Here is a 19,755-nt window from a genome sequence, read left to right on the forward strand (position 1 = left end):
TAATCATGGTCCAGAGTAAAGGAGCTCATAAAGGAAGAGGGGGGGGTGGTCTGGGCTCTGGATTGGTTGGTTTGCATATGCAAATCACGCTTCTGGGAGAGTCCTTTATTATCCCTGGAATAGGCTAGCCCTGGGAAGGGCCATCCCTCCAGATGTCAAAACACCAGAAATATGGGAAATAAAAAGCCATAATGAATGCAAGAGAGCACACAGAGGATGCGGGGCTGGGTGCCCAGAGTCAGGAAGAGGGATCTAGATCTGAGGGGAACTGTGCCCTCAGAGTTGGAAAAACAGAGCCTCAGTCTCTGTTCTGGTGAACCTCGAACATTTGCACAAAGAAAATTCCAGTGCTGGGTGACAGGTATTTTCACGGCAGTGGGGCCATGACTCCTAGAAAGTACCAGAAGCCGTGGGGAACCGGGAGGGTGATCAGAGGAACGGCCTGGGGAACCTTGTGAGGCCAGGGCTGCTGGAACAAAAGGGAGGTGGCGTGGCTGCTGTGGCTGCCTCAGAATTTGGGGCTGGAGGCAGGAGGCAGCTGGGGCTTGCGGGCACCTTCCTATCAGGCTGAAAATTGTTGGTAAAGGGATGCCATCAGCGCAGGAAAGATCAGGAAGGGGTGTGGTGGGGCTTCTGTCTGTCTCCATCTTGGCCCGAGTCTGAGCTTGTGAGTCTCTGTCCCCCTGTCTCCTGTGTCCAGGGGAGGAGGGCAGCTCCAGAGGGAGTCGGGGCAAGGGGTGGAGGCTAAGGAATTTTCCGGTAGGAGATTTGAAAGATGTGCACCGGCTTGGGTACTGGGTACATGTTTGAAGCCAGCACTGGAGAGGACGTGGGCCCTATACTCCCCACCACCTGTCACCCAACCCTTCTCCACACATTCCGGTTGCTCCTTCTGGTGCCCCGGGGAGAGGACTGCACTGCACCCCAGGGCTGGAACAAAGGGGGACACAGGAAGATGGGGAGCACCGCATTGCCGTCCCATGAGCTCAGTCGACACATGAAAAAGACCAAGAATATATTTGAAAAATGACCAAAATTATCAATTTCCTTTCTTTTCTTTTTTAAGATTGTATTTATTTACTTGAGAGAGAGAGAGAGCATGGAAGGAGAGGAAGAAGCAGGCTCCCCACTGAGCAGGGAGGCCAATGCGGGGTTCGATCCCAGAACTGCAGGATCACGACCCCAGCCAAAAGCAGCCGCTTAACCCACTGAGCCACCCAGGAGCCCCTATCCATTTGTCTTACAGACATAATCTCCGGAAGGACACATTGAGGAGACTGGAGAATATACTCATTTTTCTCTTTCTCCTCCTCCCCTGCCCCTCCCCATTTCTCCCTCCACCCCTGTCTCTCCCTCCCTCCTTGGTCTATGTTACCATGCACCCCCCTCTGTTGCTGCTCCCCATCGTTGATTTCCATTCCATTATTTTCCCTCTGCACCTCCAGGGTGTCGCCCCCCCTAGCATCCAACTCCACCAGACACCCCAAGACAATCCCCCATCCACCATCATCGAGTGCAGTCCCATTACAGAGTGTGAATTTCCCCCGGGGAAACACCCCCAGGGACGGATGACACAGGGGCTGGTGCCATGGCAACCGAGAGTCTCCTCTCCCCGGTCAAGATCGAGCTGGGTGGACGCATCTCTCCATCACTCTCCATGGCCTAGGGTGACCCATTGAACCTCCCTGGGCCTTAGTTGTCTCATCTTGATAATGGGGACAAGAGCAATAGTACCTTCTCCACGCGGTCGGCTGGGGATTGAATGAGTTCATGTGTGCAGAGCGCTTAGAACCACACCTGGCGTGGGACACCTTCATGAGGCGTCCGCCCTTGTCACCGCCCCCCTGGGGTGGATTGACTTCCATTCCTCTATCACATGGCTGCCCCCATGGGGGCCATGCACAAGGCTTGATGTCGTCCCCTTTTTCATCCCCAGTCTGTTGGGCTGTTATCTCTTCTGAACCTCAAGTCTTGTTTATCCCTTGGGGTGGGTGATAGGGGACTTCCAGAACCCAGGCAGCCTAGTGGTGAGGACCCCAGAGCCAGGGTAGGGACGGAGCAGGTGGCTGAACTGGGGGGAAAATAGGCAAATGGGAGTCTCGATCCTGCACTTCCTGGGGGGACAGGCCTCTCTCCTCCCCTTGGGATCCGGAAACCAAATTTGGGGCCAACCCTGCGTTCAGAATTTGAGCCCAGCCCCTGCCTGGTGGGGGACACCAGAAAAGTCCATTCTCCTCTGTGCCCTCATAGAAGACCTCACTCCTATGTATTTTCCCAAGAGATAGGATAACATGCCTACACAAAGATATATGGGCCAATGTTCATGAGAGTATAGCCCCGAACTGGCAATAACCCGAGCATCCATCAAATGGAGGAACAGATCAACAGCCCGTGAAAAGGCGGTGAATGACTGAAACTTGCAAGAACATGAATGAATCTCAGATATGTGATGTTAGACATGCCTGGGTGTCTAGACACATCAGGCTCCCCACTCAGTGGGAGTCTGCTTCTCCCTCTCCCTCTGCTACTCCCCCTGCTTGTGCTCTCTCTTGCTTTGCTCTAATAAATAAAATCTTTAAAAAAAAATTAAAAAGGACACAGTCCTATTGGATTAGGCCCCCCCCTAATGATCTTGACTACATTTTCAAAAACCCTATTTCCGAATAAGTTGCGTTGACAGGTCCTGGGGCTCAGGCCTTCCTTCAACATAATCCCTCCTGGGAGGCAAAATTCAGTTCCTAACAGGGGCCGCTCTAAGCAGACAAACCAGCCTCGGGTTCTTTTTTTGTTTTTTTTTTTTCTTTCCCTTATAAAGCTTTTATTTATTCATTTGGCAGAGAGATCACAAGTAGGCAGAGAGGCAGGCAGAGAGAGAGGGGGAAGCAGGCTCCCCACTGAGCAGAGAGCCTGATTCGAGGCTCGATCCCAGGACCCTGAGATCATGACCGAGCCGAAGGCAGAGGCTTAACTCACTGAGCCACCCAGGTGCCTCTAGCCTCAGGTTCTTTAGGAAATATTACTGCCTTCTCCCAGCTCAGGGCCCTGCTGGCTTATAGTATATAATAATGTATATTTAAGATCATCTGAAGCATATGGACCAGATTAGCTTTACTCTGCAATTGATTAAAAAAAAATCTGGTGGGGGGGGTGGGAGTTTGGGGGAACCAGGTGGTGGGTATTAGAGAGGGCATGGATTGCATGGAGCACTGGGTGTGGTACAAAAACAATGAATACTGTTATGCTGAAAATAAATTAAAAATAAATTTTAAAAAATCTGGAGAATGGGGATGGTATGATGTCCTAGAGGGTGCAAGATATAGGAGACAGATGATACTGCTATGTTCCTGGGACCCCAGATAAAATTCTGGACTAGATTATGAATCTGGTGTCTTGAGAGCCTGCAGTTAAGAGCCAGGAATCGGTGTGGGCTGTCTAGGAAGATGTCCATATTATTCTGCTCAGGTCATGATCTCATGGTCATGATCTTAAGTACCATAGTTACTGTTTTTTGGGAGGTTGTGTATTAGTTAAGAAACTAGGTGCCTGGCTGGCTCAGCTAGTAGAGCGTGCGAGTCTTGATTTGCGAGTCATGAGTTCGAGCCCTACACTGGGTATAGAGACTACTTTATTTAAAAAAAAAAAAAATGTTTATTTGACAGAACAATCAAGGAGAGTGGTAGGCAGAGGGAGAGGGAGAAGTAGGCTCCCCATTGAGCAGGGAGTCCAGTGTGGGGATCCTGGGATCATGACCTAGGCCAAAGGCAGACAGTTAATCCACTGAGCTACTAGAGGTCTCTTAAAAAAATTTTAAGTCATTGGGGTGCCTGGGTGGCTCAGTGGATTGAGCCGCTGCCTTCGGCTCAGGTCATGATCTCGGTGTCCTGGGATCGAGCCCCGCATCGGGCTCTTTGCTCAGCGGGAGCCTGCTTCTCTCTCTCTCTCCGCCTGACTCTCTGCCTACTTGTGATTTCTCTCTCTGTCAAATAAATAAATAAAATCTTAAAAAAAAAAAAAAATTTAAGTCATTAAGCATCTGCCTTTGGCTCAGGTCATGGTCCTAGGGCCCTGTGTCAGGCTCCCTGCTCACCGGGAAGCCTGTGTCTCCCTTTCCGACTTCCTCTGCTTGTGTTCCCTCTCTCTGTCAAATAAGTAAACAAAAATCTTAAAAAAAAAAAAAAAAAAAGGAAATCCCCCTAAGGGGGTATCATTAAAAAGAAAGAAACCTTTGCCCACCTCAGGGTCATGAAGATTTTCCTCCCATGTTTTATTCTAAAAGCTTTATGCTGGGGCACCTGGGTGGCTCAGTGGGTTAAGCCTCTGCCTCCAGCTCAGGTCATGATCTCAGGGTCCTGGGATCAAGCCCCGCATCAGGTTTTCTGCTCAGCAGGGAGCCTGCTCCCCCCCTCCACCACTCCTCTGCCTCCTTGTGATCTCTTTCTGTCTGTCAAATAGGTAAATAAAATAAAAGATTTATGCTTTTTTACCTTTCACATTTTGGTCTATGATCCATCTTGAATTAGTGTTTGTGAATCGTGGGAGGAAGGGGTCAAGTTCACCTTTTCTCTGTGGATGTTAGATCGCTTCCATTTATTGACGAGGTCTTTCATCTTTCGCCTAAACGGCATTGATGCCTTTGTCATAAATCAAGGACCATGGATGTGTGTGGTCTATTTCTAGACTCTGATGGACTCCATCTGTCTATTTTTTTTAAGATTTTATTTATTTATTTGACAGAGAGACAGAGATCACAAGTAGGCAGAGAGGCAGGCAGGGAGAGAGGGGAAGCAGGCTCCCTGCTAAGCAGAAAACCCGATGCAGGGCTCAATCCCAGGACCCTGAGATCATGACCTGGGCCGAAGGCAGAGGTTTAACCCACTAAGCCACCCAGGTGCCCCCCCCCCTTTTTGAAGATTTTATTTATTTATTTATTTATTTATTTAAAGGATTTTTTAAATTTATTTGACAGAGAGAGATCACAAGTAGGCAGAGAGGGAGAGAGAGAGGGAGGAGGAAGCAGGCTCCCTGCCTAGCAGAGAGCCCAATGCAGAGCTCGATCCCAGGACCCTGAGATCATGACCTGAGCTGAAGGCAGAGGCTTAACCCACTGAGCCACCCAGGCAGCCCCTTTATTTATTTATTTGACAGAGATCACAAGTAGGCAGAGAGGGGGAGACAGAGAGAGAAGGAAGCTGGCTCCCTGCTGAGCAGAGAGCCCAATGTGGGGCTGAATCCCAGGGATCATGACCTGGGCTAAAGGTAGAGGCTTTAACCCACAGAGCCACCCAGGAGCCCCGATCTGTCTATCTTTTATGCCAGTACAATTTTGTCAAGGTAACTTTAGCTTTATGGTGAATTTTGAAATCTGGTCATCTCATGGGTCTCTTCGCTGCACTTCCACCATGACCTCACTGGTCCACCATCATTGCTTGCTGGTAGTGAAAATCAAACCCATTCTTCAAGGCATGTCTTCAATATAGTCTTGACATCCTAGCTTTCTTGGCATTGTGATACAGAATCACACACACACACACACACACACATTTTTTTTTTTTTTAAGTAGGCTTGAACTCATGACTTCAAGATCAAGAGTTGCACACTCTACCAACTGAGCCAGCCAGGCACCCCTTAGTATGTTTTGAAAGAGACTTTTGTAGGTGTCCAGGCAAAGGTGGTGGTGACCTGGATAGAGTGGTGATGGTAGAGGAAGGAAAGGTCCAATTCAGGGTATTTTTTGAAGGGAAAGTCGGCAGAACTTGCCGGTGGATGGAATGTGAGAGCAAGAATCTAGAGTGAGTTAAGTTTTTAGTCGAAGTGAATGGACAGTGCCATGTACTGAGATGGGGATGGGCGGGGGAAGATCTGGGTGGTTAGAGTTATGGGGAGATGGGGTCATGACCATCTTTGGAAATGACTGCCAATCATGTTGTTGTTTTAACTAAGGACCATGCAATGCGTCCCCCAATACATTTAAAATGTACATTAAAAGAGAGAATGCCAAATGTATAGACAAAATAATTAAGGATTTATTTATTTTTAAAATAGCAAACCCTGGTCCAGCAACCATCACCCCATTCCAGCTGTATAAAATCACATGGGGGGGGTCACCTGACTGGCTCAGTGGGGGTACACCATTGACCCTTGTTCTCAGGGTCATGAGTTCATGAGTTCAGGTTGGGCATGGAGTCTACTTAAAGAAATAAAATAAAAAAATAAATAGAAAATCTAAATTCGGACCAGAAATTTGAATGAGTTAAATAGAGTTACTGAGGCAGAGACTTATCAGCACAATGGGTACTGTGGCACCATTCTGTGGGTACTAAGCCAAAAGGAAATGGCTCCAAGAGAACCAGGTGGAGAGACTGTGGGGCCTGCAAGATATGAGGTGGCCGTCAGAGTGCAAATATTCTGCTGTATAAGCATGGGTCGTTCTTGACATTGGGTGTGACCGCTTGACGTGCTTCAATCACTGAAACACAAGTGGCAAACATGTTTCTCCATATGCTCAATTGCGGAGCATCTTCCCAATCCTTATGTTCTTTCTTACATTTTTATTTAGTTTTTTAAAATTAATTGATTATTTATTTGAGAGAGAGAGAGTGCGAGCACTGAGGAAGAAGGGGAAGCAGAGTCCCTGCCAAGCAGAGAACCCGATGTGGGCTTTGATCCCAGGACCCTGAGATCATGACCTGAACAGAAGAAGGCAGAAGCTTAACCCGCTGAGCCACCCAGGCCCTGCCCCCCCCAACCCCAGTCCTAATATTCTTTAATTACCTTCCTTTCAGACCAACTCCGTGACCTTTCCGCACAGGTCATTGGCCCATGGTGAATGCTTGACTCAAACAGCATTCTGATTGAGGCATCAAGATCTTTCAAGATTGTCAGACTGGCAGAGAGACACTAGCAGTATCTGCTGAGCCCTTGAAAGACCTCCTTGGCCCACCACCACTTTTTGCTAGGATTGTTACAGTAGCCTTCTCCCTGGTCTTCACCCCTCTCTCACCCCTACAGCCCTTCCTCCACACAGCAAATCAGATTGTGTTACTCCCCTGATAAGCACCCTCTGATGGCTTCCTCTTGGTCTTAGAATAAGACTCAAAGTCCTTGCCATGGTCCACAAGGCCTTTCATGGTCGACCCTGATAACTTCTCTCCCACCTGTCTCCATGTGTTCCAGCCACACTGGCCTGGTTCCGCTCTCATGTATAACCAGATTCCCCCTGCCACAGGGCCTTTGCGTGTAGGATCTCAAGTCAGGTGGGGACATTCAAGTTTTGCCTAGATCATGCCCAAGTCACAAAAGTGTCCACAGATAAAGAGAATCTTCGATTTAGTTTATCTCTGGCTATATCACAAATGACTCCAGAACTTCACAGCATTGAACAATTGTATTGTTATGCTCACAGACTGTGAATCAAGAATCGAGATAGGGCTGCTCTCTGCCACACATTGTCAGGAACCTCAGCTGGTTGCTAGACTGACTTGAACGACATGTGGCAGCACATCTGATGCCCACCATGAACTCGGAAGTTGACCTCAGCTAAGACTGCTGATTGGAGCACCCACCAGTGGCCCCAGAGTGGGGCTGGGCTTCCTCATAGCATGGAGGCTGCTTTCATGATGTTGATGACTGAAGGGAACTGTACTCCACAAAAACAACAGCGGCATGAGGCCTCCACCAACACTGCACGGAGAAGAGAGCCCCCAGCTGACCCACAAGATTGCTGTAACTTCAAGCCACTATGTTTTGTTAATCCAACCTTTGCTAGTAGGGATGCTGTTAGATGCACCACCACAGACACTTAAAAAGAACAGACTCTTCAAGTTCACTGAGCCCTGCTGGGCTCTGGGTTCTCACCAGGAATCATCCTAAGCCCTAGGAAGCCAGGGTTGCAGAATTGGGGCGGGAGGTCTTAGAAGCACACCAGCTACTGGCCAGTAGGGCGGCACTCTTGGGAAAACTGGGGAAAAGGTCTCAAGTCTGGGCAGATGCACTAGAAAACAGTGAGTCCTCCGGGTGGACACGGTACCAGGGACACGTGGCTTGGAGAGTAGGCTGTTGAATCTCCCAGAGCTCCATCAACCCCCTTGGCCAAATGCCTTTGTGCAGCAAACAACGCACACAATTCAGGGATTCTCTGTTTTGTGTTGCATCTTCTTTCTCGTTAGGAGCACCTGTTCTCTTTCTGCAAGCCTCCATGTCTTCCAGAGGAGGCGATCAACTCCCCAGCTGGCGAGAGCAAAGATTTATTGATCTGAAGCTAAACCAATCCCAGGGTCTTCTTCACTTTGCTCTCTAATGGGTCAGGTGGGCACTTAACACACTTCCGGTCAATGAGCTATGCGGGGGCTGGGAGGGCAGGGTGGAAATTGCTGGAGGGCTTTGAAATCTTTCTCTCATTCTTCAAAAGGGTCCCAAGAATGAAGCTCTTTTTGCTGTCTCATGACGAGGCTGTCTGTATGTGACACCCGGTTATGTGGCAGCCCTTTTGGGACCATGAGGGAGCCAGTCTGAGAGGAGTTGACAGCAGTTGAACACGAGAGATGGAACAGGGGTCACCGATGACACTGCTGTGCTGCTGACTTAACTAACCCCAGAGATGCCCCAACTTTGGGTCCTGTTGTAGAGGACACATAAATAGGTTAATTCAGCAAGTCAGTGACTTCTGATGCAGGAAGGAAGTGTCCTGGTACATGTAACAATATGTTCCCTGTGCCTTGGGGATCTGCTCTTGGAGCCAGCAAAGGAGGAGGGGCCAAGGGCCGCCTAATATTAGTGCTTGAGTAGTGGGGAGAGGTCTGCCTGGATCCCAATCCACTCAGGCAGGAAAGCTGCCTCTGGCTTAAAGAGTTTGAGGAAGGGGGAGTCCGGCAGGGTGTAATTGGCTAGGTAGATGGTCTCGCCACCTGCGAGGTAAGCAGCCCAGATTCCAAATGTCCCAATGGTCATGATGGTGTGGTTACACTGCGTGAGCAGCGCAAAGTCCTTGGCAGGGGAGTTCTCGATGCCATTGCCCGCGAACACCACGTCCCCCAGGGAGGCGTCGATGTTCTCCCGACACCAGGTCATGCCATTGCTGGAGACCACAAAGACTGGGGAGTCGTAGCGGGCCCGGAACCAGGCCAGTGCCTGCTCCAGGTACCGCCGGTCAGCGACCACGCCCTTCCACACCTGCGGCATGACATGCACGTAGTCCCCCCGGCGCACGTGGACTCCCACGAAGGTGCTTGGCTGTCTCCCATTCACCTGCAGGCCCCTTAGAAACTTCTGGGCGTCCTCCCGCACGTGGTCGTGCAAGGTGAACTCCTGCAGGATCTCATCTCGCAGGTGGTGGTAGAAGGTCCAGGAGCAGGGGTAGCCGGTGAGGCGCACGTACTCCCCGGGGATGTGGCGGTAGCGCTCCTCCATCCAGTCGTTCAGGTGGTAGTTCTGCCAGGGGATGCGGCCGGCCGTGCTGCCGTGCAGGACCGGGAGGCTGATCCGGAAGATGGGGGCCAGCGTGCTGTGCATCTCGGCCGGGATGAAGGCCGGCCGCCCGTTCATCTTGGCCAGGGCGTACAGGGTGGCGTACTCGCCCATCTGGTTCCCCAGGCGGCCAATGGCGTTGATCGTCCACATGCCCCGGGGCAGCTGGCTCGTGGGACTTTCCGTCGCCAAAACCAGCGTGTCAATGTCCCATGTGGGGCGAATCTTCGCTAGCCGTTGCTGAATGTGAAATATGGTGGAAGCCGTGAAGACAAAGAGGACGAAGTGGACCATGGGGAAGAAGAAAGGCGTCTGATTGCTGAGCATGGCTGTCAGGGAAGGGAGAGCAGGGAATGTTAGCTGGGGGGTGGGGGTGGGGTGGGGTGGGGAGGTGGGGTTGGGGTATTTGGAGGCCCTAGTGGGGTTCATGAATGTGCAAGGGCAGCTGTGTGTGCAGTTACTGTGTGTGTGTGTGTGTGCAGATGGCTTTGCTGTGTGTGTGTGTCTCCAGGGGCGTGAACACTCAGGTGCGTGTACGGAGGTGGGTCTCCAGAGGGTGTGATGGGAGTGTGTTTACATGCAGTTCATATGCTCCTGTTTACAGGATCTGACTATACCGTGTGTATTCACATACGGCCCGTGCATTGCAAGAGTGTGTGTGCACGTGCATGCGGGTATCTACACACTGTATACCTGTGTGGGTGCGTGTACATTTGCCTACATTTAATGGATATGTGTACGTTGTTTTGTAGAAAAGTATCTATCTCGTGTACATACATGGGTGTGTATGCTATATAATATAGTGTGGACATATATACACACACATGAACACACGTTATGTATATATACCTTGTATTTTTGAATGTGGTTGTTTATAGCCTGAATATACATACATGGGTGTCTACAGATAGGGAGTACACGTGTATAAACCTACTATTTACTGGGGATCCAGTTCCTAGAGAGGTCCATCTTTGCATGCCCTGCCTACCTATATTTCCCTTGAAGGGAAATGGCCCAACCCATCCTGAATTCAACCATGTAGCTTGCCTACCCTCCTGGCCACAGCCAACCCAAGCACAAGATAAACACCGGGTTCCACGGTGGCTTTGCCATTTACTGGTCACGACAGGTTGTAGGCCGGCTCTAAAAGATGAGTTGGTCAATTCTCTCTCGAATATTTTTACTGAAAGGTCAGAAGGCAACTGGCAGGTGAGAGTTGGTTTTCTTCTCCCCCGGGTGTCCGACACCCAGCTGAATTCAACAATTCAATTAGATTTTGACATTGTCTACCTGACTTAGTATCAGATCTGAGAGGTTAAAGAGTTCAGTCCCACTTCATACACCCCCTATAAGTCCTGAGTCATTCATGCTTCTTTTGACTAGTAGGTTATAAACTGACCCCCTCCTTAGGTTTGATAGTCTCCTAGAATGGCTGGCAGAACTCAGAAAGGCATTTTACTTATGTTTACCAGTTTATGATAAAGGAGACAGATGAATAACCAGAAGTAGTACGTAGGTAAGATCCAGAGGGAGCTTCTATCTCCCTGGACCACCTTCCTGGCTCATGGCTGTTTGCCAACTCAAAGGCTCTCCAAAACCCATTTTGGGATTTTATGGAGGTTTCATTATGTAGACACGCTTGATTAAATCATCAGTCACTGGTGATTAACTTAATCTTCAGTCCTTCTCCCCTCCCCGGAGGTTGGGGGCTGGAGACGGAAGTTCGGAAGTTCGAATCTCTTCAAGCTTGGTCTTTCTGGTGACCAGACCCTGAAGCTACCTAGGGCCCTGAGAAGAGTCACCTCATCAAAGCAGAAGACACTCCTATCAGCCTATCACTCAGGAAATGCCAAGGGTTTCAGGAGCCATGTGCTGGAACTAGGGACAAAGACCAAATACCACTGTAGGAGCCCCCAGCAGGTGATGTTGAGAGAGGCGGGGCTAGAGTGGCTGGGACAGGACAGATGCAGGCTGAAGCAGAGGTAGCCAGTAACGGGGAGACACCTGAAGGGATGTGCAGAGACATAAAGAGAACTGGCCAAGAAAACCCAGAGAAAAACCCCGCATATACTTATACAGCCTGTTCTTTTCAACTCTGGTTGTAACAGAAATCAGTTCCAGGAGTGGGGTGGTTGCACTGGATGGACCTTCCGAGAGCACATGGGATTTACCGTAGTATCAAAGGAGGTAGGGGACATTGAGGATTCTCCATCCCAGGCCATACAAGTTGGACCAGTGATCTGTAGAGCAAAGCTGTTCATGAAGCTCCTACGCTGGGACTCCCTGAAACAAAGTAAAAGCCCCCAAAGGAGAGGGGTTTGAAGATACTGTTGTTGAGCATAATCCAAACAGTTGAAAGTGGAAGAAAGCAGAGAACGAGTTGGTGCTGACTCCCTATTACATGGCAGAAGCCAGTCAGGACAAGTGGAACAAGCAAGATGACTTAGGCTGACTACAGTTAACACTTCATTAAAGACTGCATCCAGGAATGACCAATGGGCTTTGTCATTCCATAGTCCAGGCTGGAACAACACTTGTACCATGTTGCCACAGTCAGAAGTCCAGGATTGGCCACTGAACAACTGTGGAACTGGAAAAATGGGAATGGGGAGATGTGGGAAGAGTCAGAAAAATGAGACATTTCTGCTTTCCTAGCTCTTCCAAAGGCTTCCCTCTTCCTTCCCTGTGCACGAGAGCTTCCCAATCATTCTTTTTAAAACTCTTCCTCCTGAGCAGGATTTAATCAAAGCATATCCTGGAGGCTGTGCGCAAAGGTAGATTCAAGATGAAAGGTCTCTGGTTAACGTGGTCCAGGGCTTGGGTTCCTGATCTAAGTATTGACTCAAGTGGCCATTAAGAAGAGAATAGTGGGGCTAAATCAAGCAGGGCGTGACCTGGTTCAACCTGGGAAGCCTCCAGAACCTGTGCAGGTATGGTCCTTAATGATTATAGCCAATGAAAGTTGGCATGGGACCTCATATAGCAATATCCCTGTTTCTAACTCATTGCTACCATCATCACCCACTAAGATCACATGCATTACCTTTCTTTCTCTAAGTTTTTATTTATTTGAGAGAGAGAGAGAGAGAGTGATAGAGAGCATGAGCAGGGAGGAGAGGGAGAAGCAGGCTCCCCACTGGCAGGGAACCTGACATGGGGCTCCATCCCAGGATCCCAAGATCATGACCTGAGCTCAAGGCAGATACTTCACCAAGCCACCCAGGCGCTCTGCATTATCTTTCCAGAAGAAACTCCAGTTTCTCCACTAGATGCCTGGGTTTGAGTTAAACCAACTCAGGTGGGGTCTGGGCCCCATGGGTCATCATTGGATGTTGAGTTTAACCCCAAGTGAACTCCTGGATGGTACAACCTCCTCTTGCCCCATTCGTCTTGAATGTAAAGAGCCAGGGAGGCTGGATTTGCTGAATAAAGTTCACTTCACAACCGAGCTGATGCTGAGGATTCTGTCTTCCCAGTCAAAGTTCCAGATCAGGCCCCTTCCTCATGGCCACCGGAAGTGAAGCTTCTGCTCCCTAAACCCAACACAGAATGCACTTCGTTCAGGGACCACGAGGACCCATAACTCTGCGGCTACCGGCACACGCTCTGGTCACAGGCTACTGACTGCAGGTTCCCACCCTCATTAGCTGTGGGTTTCTGGACAAGTAACTCCACCTTTCTGAGGATTCAAACCACCTGGCCTGAGGACAAAACCAATACCTTTTGAGATCCTCACGTACAAAGCAAACAGTGCTGTTTTGTGGGGGCTCTGGGCCAGGCACCATTTTCACACTGGTCATGGTCATGGTCAAATCTAGCATTTAGGTCACAGAATTTGGAGGAGTCACACATGGAGGATGGATGAGATGGAAACCTACAAGAGGAATGAATTTCACTCCGAGGTTGGTGAGTTCTGGAACCAGCCAGGGTAGCCCCGCACGACCAGGTATAGACATGGTGGACTAAGCTGACTTTGGGGACTGTCCCTCTGAGTAGTGGGTGAGTATGTGCGGTTCTCCTTACCCTGAGGAATGTCCGATTTTTTTTATTATTATGGAGATGAGGGTCTGAGATAAAGCATATGTATGACAGCAACCAAAGCATAGACTGGATCAAAGAACTATATTGTTGCTCCCCCAACCCATAGACCTTGTGCACTGTGTGTTGGATTGTGTCTTTCTGCAGTAGGTATATTGAATGATAACTCCTTTTTTTTTTTAAAGACTTTATTATTGGGGTGCCTGGGTGGGTCAGTGGGTTAAGCCTCTGCCTTCGGCTCCGGTCATGATCTCAGGGTCCTGGGATCAAGCCCCACATCAGGCTCTTCGCTCAGCGGGGAGCCTGCTTCTCCCTCTCTCTCTGCCTGCCTCTTGCCTACTTGTGATCTCTCTCTCTCTCTATCAAGTAAATAAATAAATGAAATCTTTTTTAAAAAATCTTTTAAAAAGATTTCATGTGGGCGCCTGGGTGGCTCAGTGGGTTAGGCCACTGCCTTCGGCTCGGGTCATGATCCCGGGGTCCAGGGATCGAGTCCCGCATCGGGCTCTCTGCTCAGCAGGGAGCCTGCTTCCTCCTCTCTCTCTGCCTGCCTCTCTGCCTACTTGTGATCTGTCTCTGTCAAATAAATAAATAAATTCTTAAAAAAAAAAGATTTTATGTATTTATCTTTAAATTATTTATTTTATAATATAATAAATAATAATTTATATTATATATTATATAAAATATATAATATATAATGTATTATATTATATTATTATATTAAGATGATATATATTATTATATTTTCTTATTATATGTTATTTATTATTATATATGATATATTTTATTTATTTATTAATTTAATCTTTAAAGATTTAAAAAAGCATTAAAAATATTTCATTTATTTATTTGACAGAGAGAGACACAGAGAGAGGAAGGGAACACAAGCAGGGGGAGTGGGAGAAGAAGCAGACTTCCTTGGGCCAAGCAGGGAGCCTGATGTGGGGCTGGAGCCTGATGTGGGGCTCGATCCCAGGATGCTGGGACCATGACCTGAGCTGAAGGCAGACGCTTAACAGTTAAGCCACCCAGGCACCCAGTCGAAGGCTAACTCGTGATACTGCAGGATATGACTTCATCTGGGGACAGGGGTCTTCAGAGAAGTGACCAAGTTAAAACGAGGTCATCTTAAGGTTGACGCTAATTCAACATGACCAGTATCTTATAAAAAAAACTAAAACAGGGCACTCAGTTGGCTGAGCAACTGCCTTCTGCTCAGGTCATGATCCTGGAGCCCCAGGATCGAGTTCCGCATCGGTGGGGGGGGTCCCTGCTCAGCAAGGGGTCTGCTTCTCCCTCTGACCTTCTCCCTCTCATGCTTGCTTGCTCTCATTCCTTTCTCTCTCAAATAAGTAAATAAAATCTTAAAAAACCAAATAAATAAAAGCAAAACTAGAACACAGCCCACGGTATATCGTGTGATCTGTGGGCCTCTTTATTGCCAGCTCATGATGTGTGGGCTTGGGGGACGGCTCAAGAGACCATCTGTGTCAAGCAGATTCTCCCCCTTGGGAATCTGAAGTCGGGAGCAGAGAGGGGGTGGCTGGCTGGCGGTGGGGCTGGTGGCCAATCAGCCTATTAGGACCCACGCGCACCCATACTAAGTAAGATGCCATACTAAGGGCCAGAGAAATCCATGAACACAGGGGATTCGACCTGAGAATAAAAAGAGGGTCGTGAGGGAAAAATGGACAGTATGACTGCCCCCCTGATGGCTTCCTGGTTCCTGTTTCCTCGAGGCCACCTGCACTTACATTCCTGTCCGGGTCCCAACACGACTCCTCATGACTCTGGGTAGAAGGAACTGTCTGGAGGCTGGGAGGCAGGAGGAAGCTGGGGAAAGAGGGGCCAGTCCAGGTAGGAGGAGGGAGTGCTCCCTGCAGAGTGGCCTCGTGCCTTCTTCCCACTTGTTCTGGGTGTTTCTCTCTTCCTTTTGCCAACTAGATTGTGAGCCTTCGAAGGGCAAGGAGTCGACCTGGCTCCTCTGTCTCGTTCCGAATTTACCAAGTACGGGACGTGGGACAATAGGCACCAAGGGAAATGCTTGTGGGAGGGCGGAAGGATGGAGGGAAGGAGAGAGGAAAATGATGGAAAAAGAGACAGGGAAAGAGAAAGAAGAGGAACTAGACTGAGAGGAAGACAAGGACAGAGCCAGAGAGAGCAGGAGGAGAGAAAGACAAAGAGAGATGGAGACACAGAAAGAGGGAGACCGGGAGAGAGACAGAACGGAAAAACCGTAAGAGACAGGGTGAGAGACGGAAAGAGAGGGACAGAGAAATAAAACAGGCGGGATGGACCTGCCCGCACTCAGTCCAGCTCTGTCCCCTGTTCTGTCCCAATTCTGCATCTCCAAGTGAGTCCCTGTTGGGATCATTCAGTCCCAGTCTCCTGATCACACACACAGCTCCGCGAAGGAAGGGACAGTGTCAGTCTTATTCCCTCTGTGTCCCCGGCAGCCCCAGGACATGGGGCTCAACACACAGTAGGTGCCCAGGAAATGGAGGCAGAAGGAATATGGGTCTGTGTCCACCTGTCAGGACCCAGTCATGATCCATCTGTTGCTTTTCCTCCTTGCCCAAGTGTCTGCCAACATCTCCCTGTGTTGAGTTCTCTCTTTTTTTTTTCTTCTGAATCCATTTCCCAGCATCAAGTAGGTAAAAAAATGAATACTGGAAGGATGACCTTCACCATCAAACCTCGTAATTTCTGAGCTCGCCCTGAATATCCCCTGGAAACACGTTGACAGCAGACAGAAAGACAAGAAGGCTAGTTCTGTTGGTGAGGGGGCGGAAGGAAGACAGAATGTTCTAGAACAGAGTCTCTCTCAGCTTCCTTGGTGGTTTCCTGCTTCCTCCCTCGGGAAGAGGGAGGGTCCACTGTTGAGGGCCTAAGGGAAACACCTGCAGACCTTGGCCCCCCTGTCCTTGAGCCAGGCTGCGGGAAGAGGAGGGAGGGAGGCTTACAGGGTTAAGTAAGGCCAGTGTCTGGGAGTTGGGGGCAGATCTGGAGAGAAGCTCAGGGTAATGCCGTCATCAGCCTCTGGTTGGCTATATGACCTTGACCGAGGGCCTTTACTTCTCAGTGTTGTCATCTAAAACTTGGGGCTTATTGCTCTCCAGGGCTGTGTGAGCTCAACGTGGGTTCGGAAATCCGAACTGGATGCTTAAGGGCGTGGCCCAGTCCTGTAGGTGGTGCAAACAGGCCCATTTGAAAGCAAAGGCAAAGTGAGGCTCAGGGACTAGTCAGAGAGGGGCCTGGGGGGCAATCCTGGGGAAAGGCCAGAGCTGGGGCGCAGAGCTGGGCAGAGAGAGTCTGGGAGAGCGGCTGGCCCGCCTGACACCCATGGGGAGGTTTGGGGACTGCCAACAGCCAACCAGCCAGCCCCGGGGAGAGGCTTAATGGAAAACCCGGCTGCTTGGGGCAAGTGGGAGGAGCCTGCTTTCCCCACCACACCCCCTTCCTGGAAGTCAGAAAGTGCACCTCGCTATCGGCCCTGGGTACCTGCAGCCTCACGCAAGTTGCGGCCAGCCAGGGAGGGAGGGGCAAGAGGAAGGGTCATAGGGCACCGGCAGGGCTCAGTCGGTTCAGCTCAGGTCATGATCCTGGGGTCCTGGAATCGAACCCCGCGTCTGACTCCCTGCTCAGTGGGGAGGCTGCTTCCCCCTCCCTCGGTCCCTCGGCTCCAACTCGTGCTCGCCCCCTCTTGCTCCATCTCAAATAAATAGGTAAAATCTTTAAAAAAAAAAAAAAAAAAAAAAAAACCAAAAAGAAAAAAAAAGCGGAAGGGTCAAGATCCCTTCCTTCATCCGGGTCCCCTGGCTGCCGTCCCTTGGGCGATGCCCCCTCTTGCTCCATCTCAAATAAATAGGTAAAATCTTTAAAAAAAAAAAAAAAAAAAAAAAAAACCAAAAAGAAAAAAAAAGCGGAAGGGTCAAGATCCCTTCCTTCATCCGGGTCCCCTGGCTGCCGTCCCTTGGGCGATTGCCCCAGGTCGAGTGGAGAACCTCGGGGCCCCAACTTTGAAGAAGGAGCCCAGCCTCCAGGTCCCTCGGAAAAATGGGGCCACCAATATCTATCCGTAATTTTTTTTAAACTCTCGGTCTTAAGTTCCAGGATGAACCTAGTCCTCTCCGTCCTCCCCCCATCTGGAGCCTAGCCCCAGGCGCCTCCCCGCCCCCATCCGTCTCCATCCCGCGAGCTGGCCTGGCCCCCCCCTCCTCAGCTCACCGCCCTCCCCGGGCTTCCCAACCCCACCCAGGCAGGCATTGCCACCAAGAAATAACTCCGTCTCCCACGTCCCGAGGCCCAGTGGTCACACCCTGTGATTTGCGTGTCTGGTCTCCTCCGCACGGAAAGCCCCCTCCCTACCCCTTCGCAGCCTCTCCCCCAGGTAAGCCCAGATCACCCAGTTCAGTCCCCTCCCTACCGCTCTGGGCACTGCTGGTTTGTCCTGTCATTCCCACAGCCCGGAATTCACACTGTAAGCACTTCTCTGGGGAAGGACTTGGGACACAGAAGTAAGGCCACCACTTTCAAGCCCCCACCGTGATTCCCAGGACTGGAACGGAAGGTGTGACTCCGGAGCCAGGGATCCCTGGGGCCACGGTCGGCGGGTGGGCGGGGGGAGAGTTGGGGACTCTAAGGACCCTTGGGTCCTGTGGTTGGGTCCCGCGTCCCTCCCGGAGGTCGGGGAGCAGACCCCGAGAAGCGACCAGGAAACTCAAGTACTACAGGTCTGCACAGTGATTCTCAGGTAGGTTCCAGGAAACGGTTGATGGAGGGAGGGAGCTGGCAGCCTGAGGCGGGGGAGGGGAGAGTGGGGGGTGATGGAGGATAGTGGAGGGTGATGGAGGAGGGTGGGGTTTCAGGTAACAGATCTGCTAGGAGGGAAGGTGAGGGTAGTCCAGAGGGGAGACGGCTGGGGGGCTGGAAGCAGGGGGGGGCGCCTGGGCTGTAAAGGATGGACCCTCTCTTTTTGGAGACTCAGAGGAGGTCGCATCCCAGAGGAGGGATTCCTGAGTTTGAGTATGTCCCAGCTCCCGCCCCGTGAGCGCGCGTGCGTATGTGTGTGCGCGCGTGTTCTCGCCCGCTTGCTGGGGGTCGGAGAGAGCCCCCCCACCCCCACCGTCTCTCACCTGATTCTGGCAGCAGGAATTGGGGTAGCCGGCGATGTGGCTGCTCGGCGAGCAGATCAGGGTGCTTCCACCCGTGAGGTCAAGTCCTCACTCGGAAATCTGACCCTCCCAGCACTAGTGGCCGGAAAACCCCGCCCAGGATCTACCTGGCCTCCCCGAGCAGTAGGGAGGCGGGGTGAGCTGGACTTGGGGAGCCAGGTGTGCCCGGAGCCCCGCCTCCTCCCTCCCCACGTGACCGCTGGGAAGCAGGCCAGGAAGACTCTCCGGAGGAGGAGGACTGAGTCCCCATAGGTCAGCCTCTTCCAGACTCAGCCCTGTCAGGGTCCTGCTTTTATTTATTTCGGCAATAACGGGAGCATTTCGTGGTCTGTCAGCCTCATTCCGTCTTCACAATTCTGTTGCGGCGACCCTCTCAGGAACCCTCCAGTACTGAGGGGGATACCGAGGCACAGACAGGGGAAGTAACTTGCTCAAAGTAGCACAGCTAGGAAGTCAGAGAAGCCAGAATTCCAAACCAGGCAGAATTTTGGAAAACACCTGGCAAATACCAACTCTTCTCACTTTCCCTGCTTTCAGAGAGGATTCTCAGGAACTCAGAATCCCGTAATCGTACATCAGCCGGCCAGGCTATGCTGGTCTACCGCTGCCAAGATCAAGGAGGAACTTTTCCGGGGAGGGAATGAGGCAGGCACCTCCAGAGCGCCTCCCCCCTAACAATCCTAACATTGAAACAGGGTGGAGCAGCCCCTCCTGGTCCCTCAGTGAGGCGACAGGAGGCTTGCTGCACCCACCGTAAATCTCACAGTCCACCCCTTCGCTGCAAAATAAGAATCGGAATCTGATCAAGTCTCCGGGGTGAGCGCCAGCTTCCAGAAAACAGGAGGATAGAGTTGCCCCGTGAATGGACACCATGAGGGCATCAGGAGCCAAATCCAGAGTGTGGGACTGTCTACAGGACCATGTGACCTGGTTTCCCTGACTTTGGAGAAAAAGAAAAAGATGAAGAAGCAAGGGGAGCCTTATAATATATGCAGAGCAGATTTTGGGCTCAGAAATGTATAAATGGATTTTTTTTTAACCTATATGGATGTCTGACCAGATATCCGAAAGTCACCAG

The 19,755-nt window shown here is 50.6% G+C and overlaps 1 protein-coding gene across 1 annotated transcript; it reads right to left on the bottom strand.

Annotated features, from left to right (window-relative positions):
• Positions 1 to 7,365: 7,365 nt before the first annotated feature.
• FUT2 (fucosyltransferase 2 (H blood group)) lies at positions 7,366 to 18,790 on the bottom strand. Its single transcript, XM_082710425.1, has 2 exons — positions 18,639 to 18,790; positions 7,366 to 9,791 (listed from the first exon to the last, which is right to left on the bottom strand). Exon 2 carries the CDS (start codon positions 9,787 to 9,789, stop codon positions 8,770 to 8,772), a length of 1,020 nt encoding a protein of 339 aa, XP_082566551.1. The 5' UTR covers positions 9,790 to 9,791; positions 18,639 to 18,790; the 3' UTR covers positions 7,366 to 8,769.
• Positions 18,791 to 19,755: the final 965 nt, after the last annotated feature.

The sequence above is a fragment of the Mustela nivalis genome, assembly GCF_964662115.1.
Source record: "Mustela nivalis genome assembly, chromosome: 18".
Classification (NCBI taxonomy): Eukaryota; Metazoa; Chordata; class Mammalia; order Carnivora; family Mustelidae; genus Mustela; species Mustela nivalis.

Excerpts from the sequence above, each read along its gene's own strand:
- FUT2 (XM_082710425.1), bottom strand. The coding sequence starts at position 9,789 with ATGCTCAGCAATCAGACGCCTTTCTTCTTCCCCATGGTCCACTTCGTC.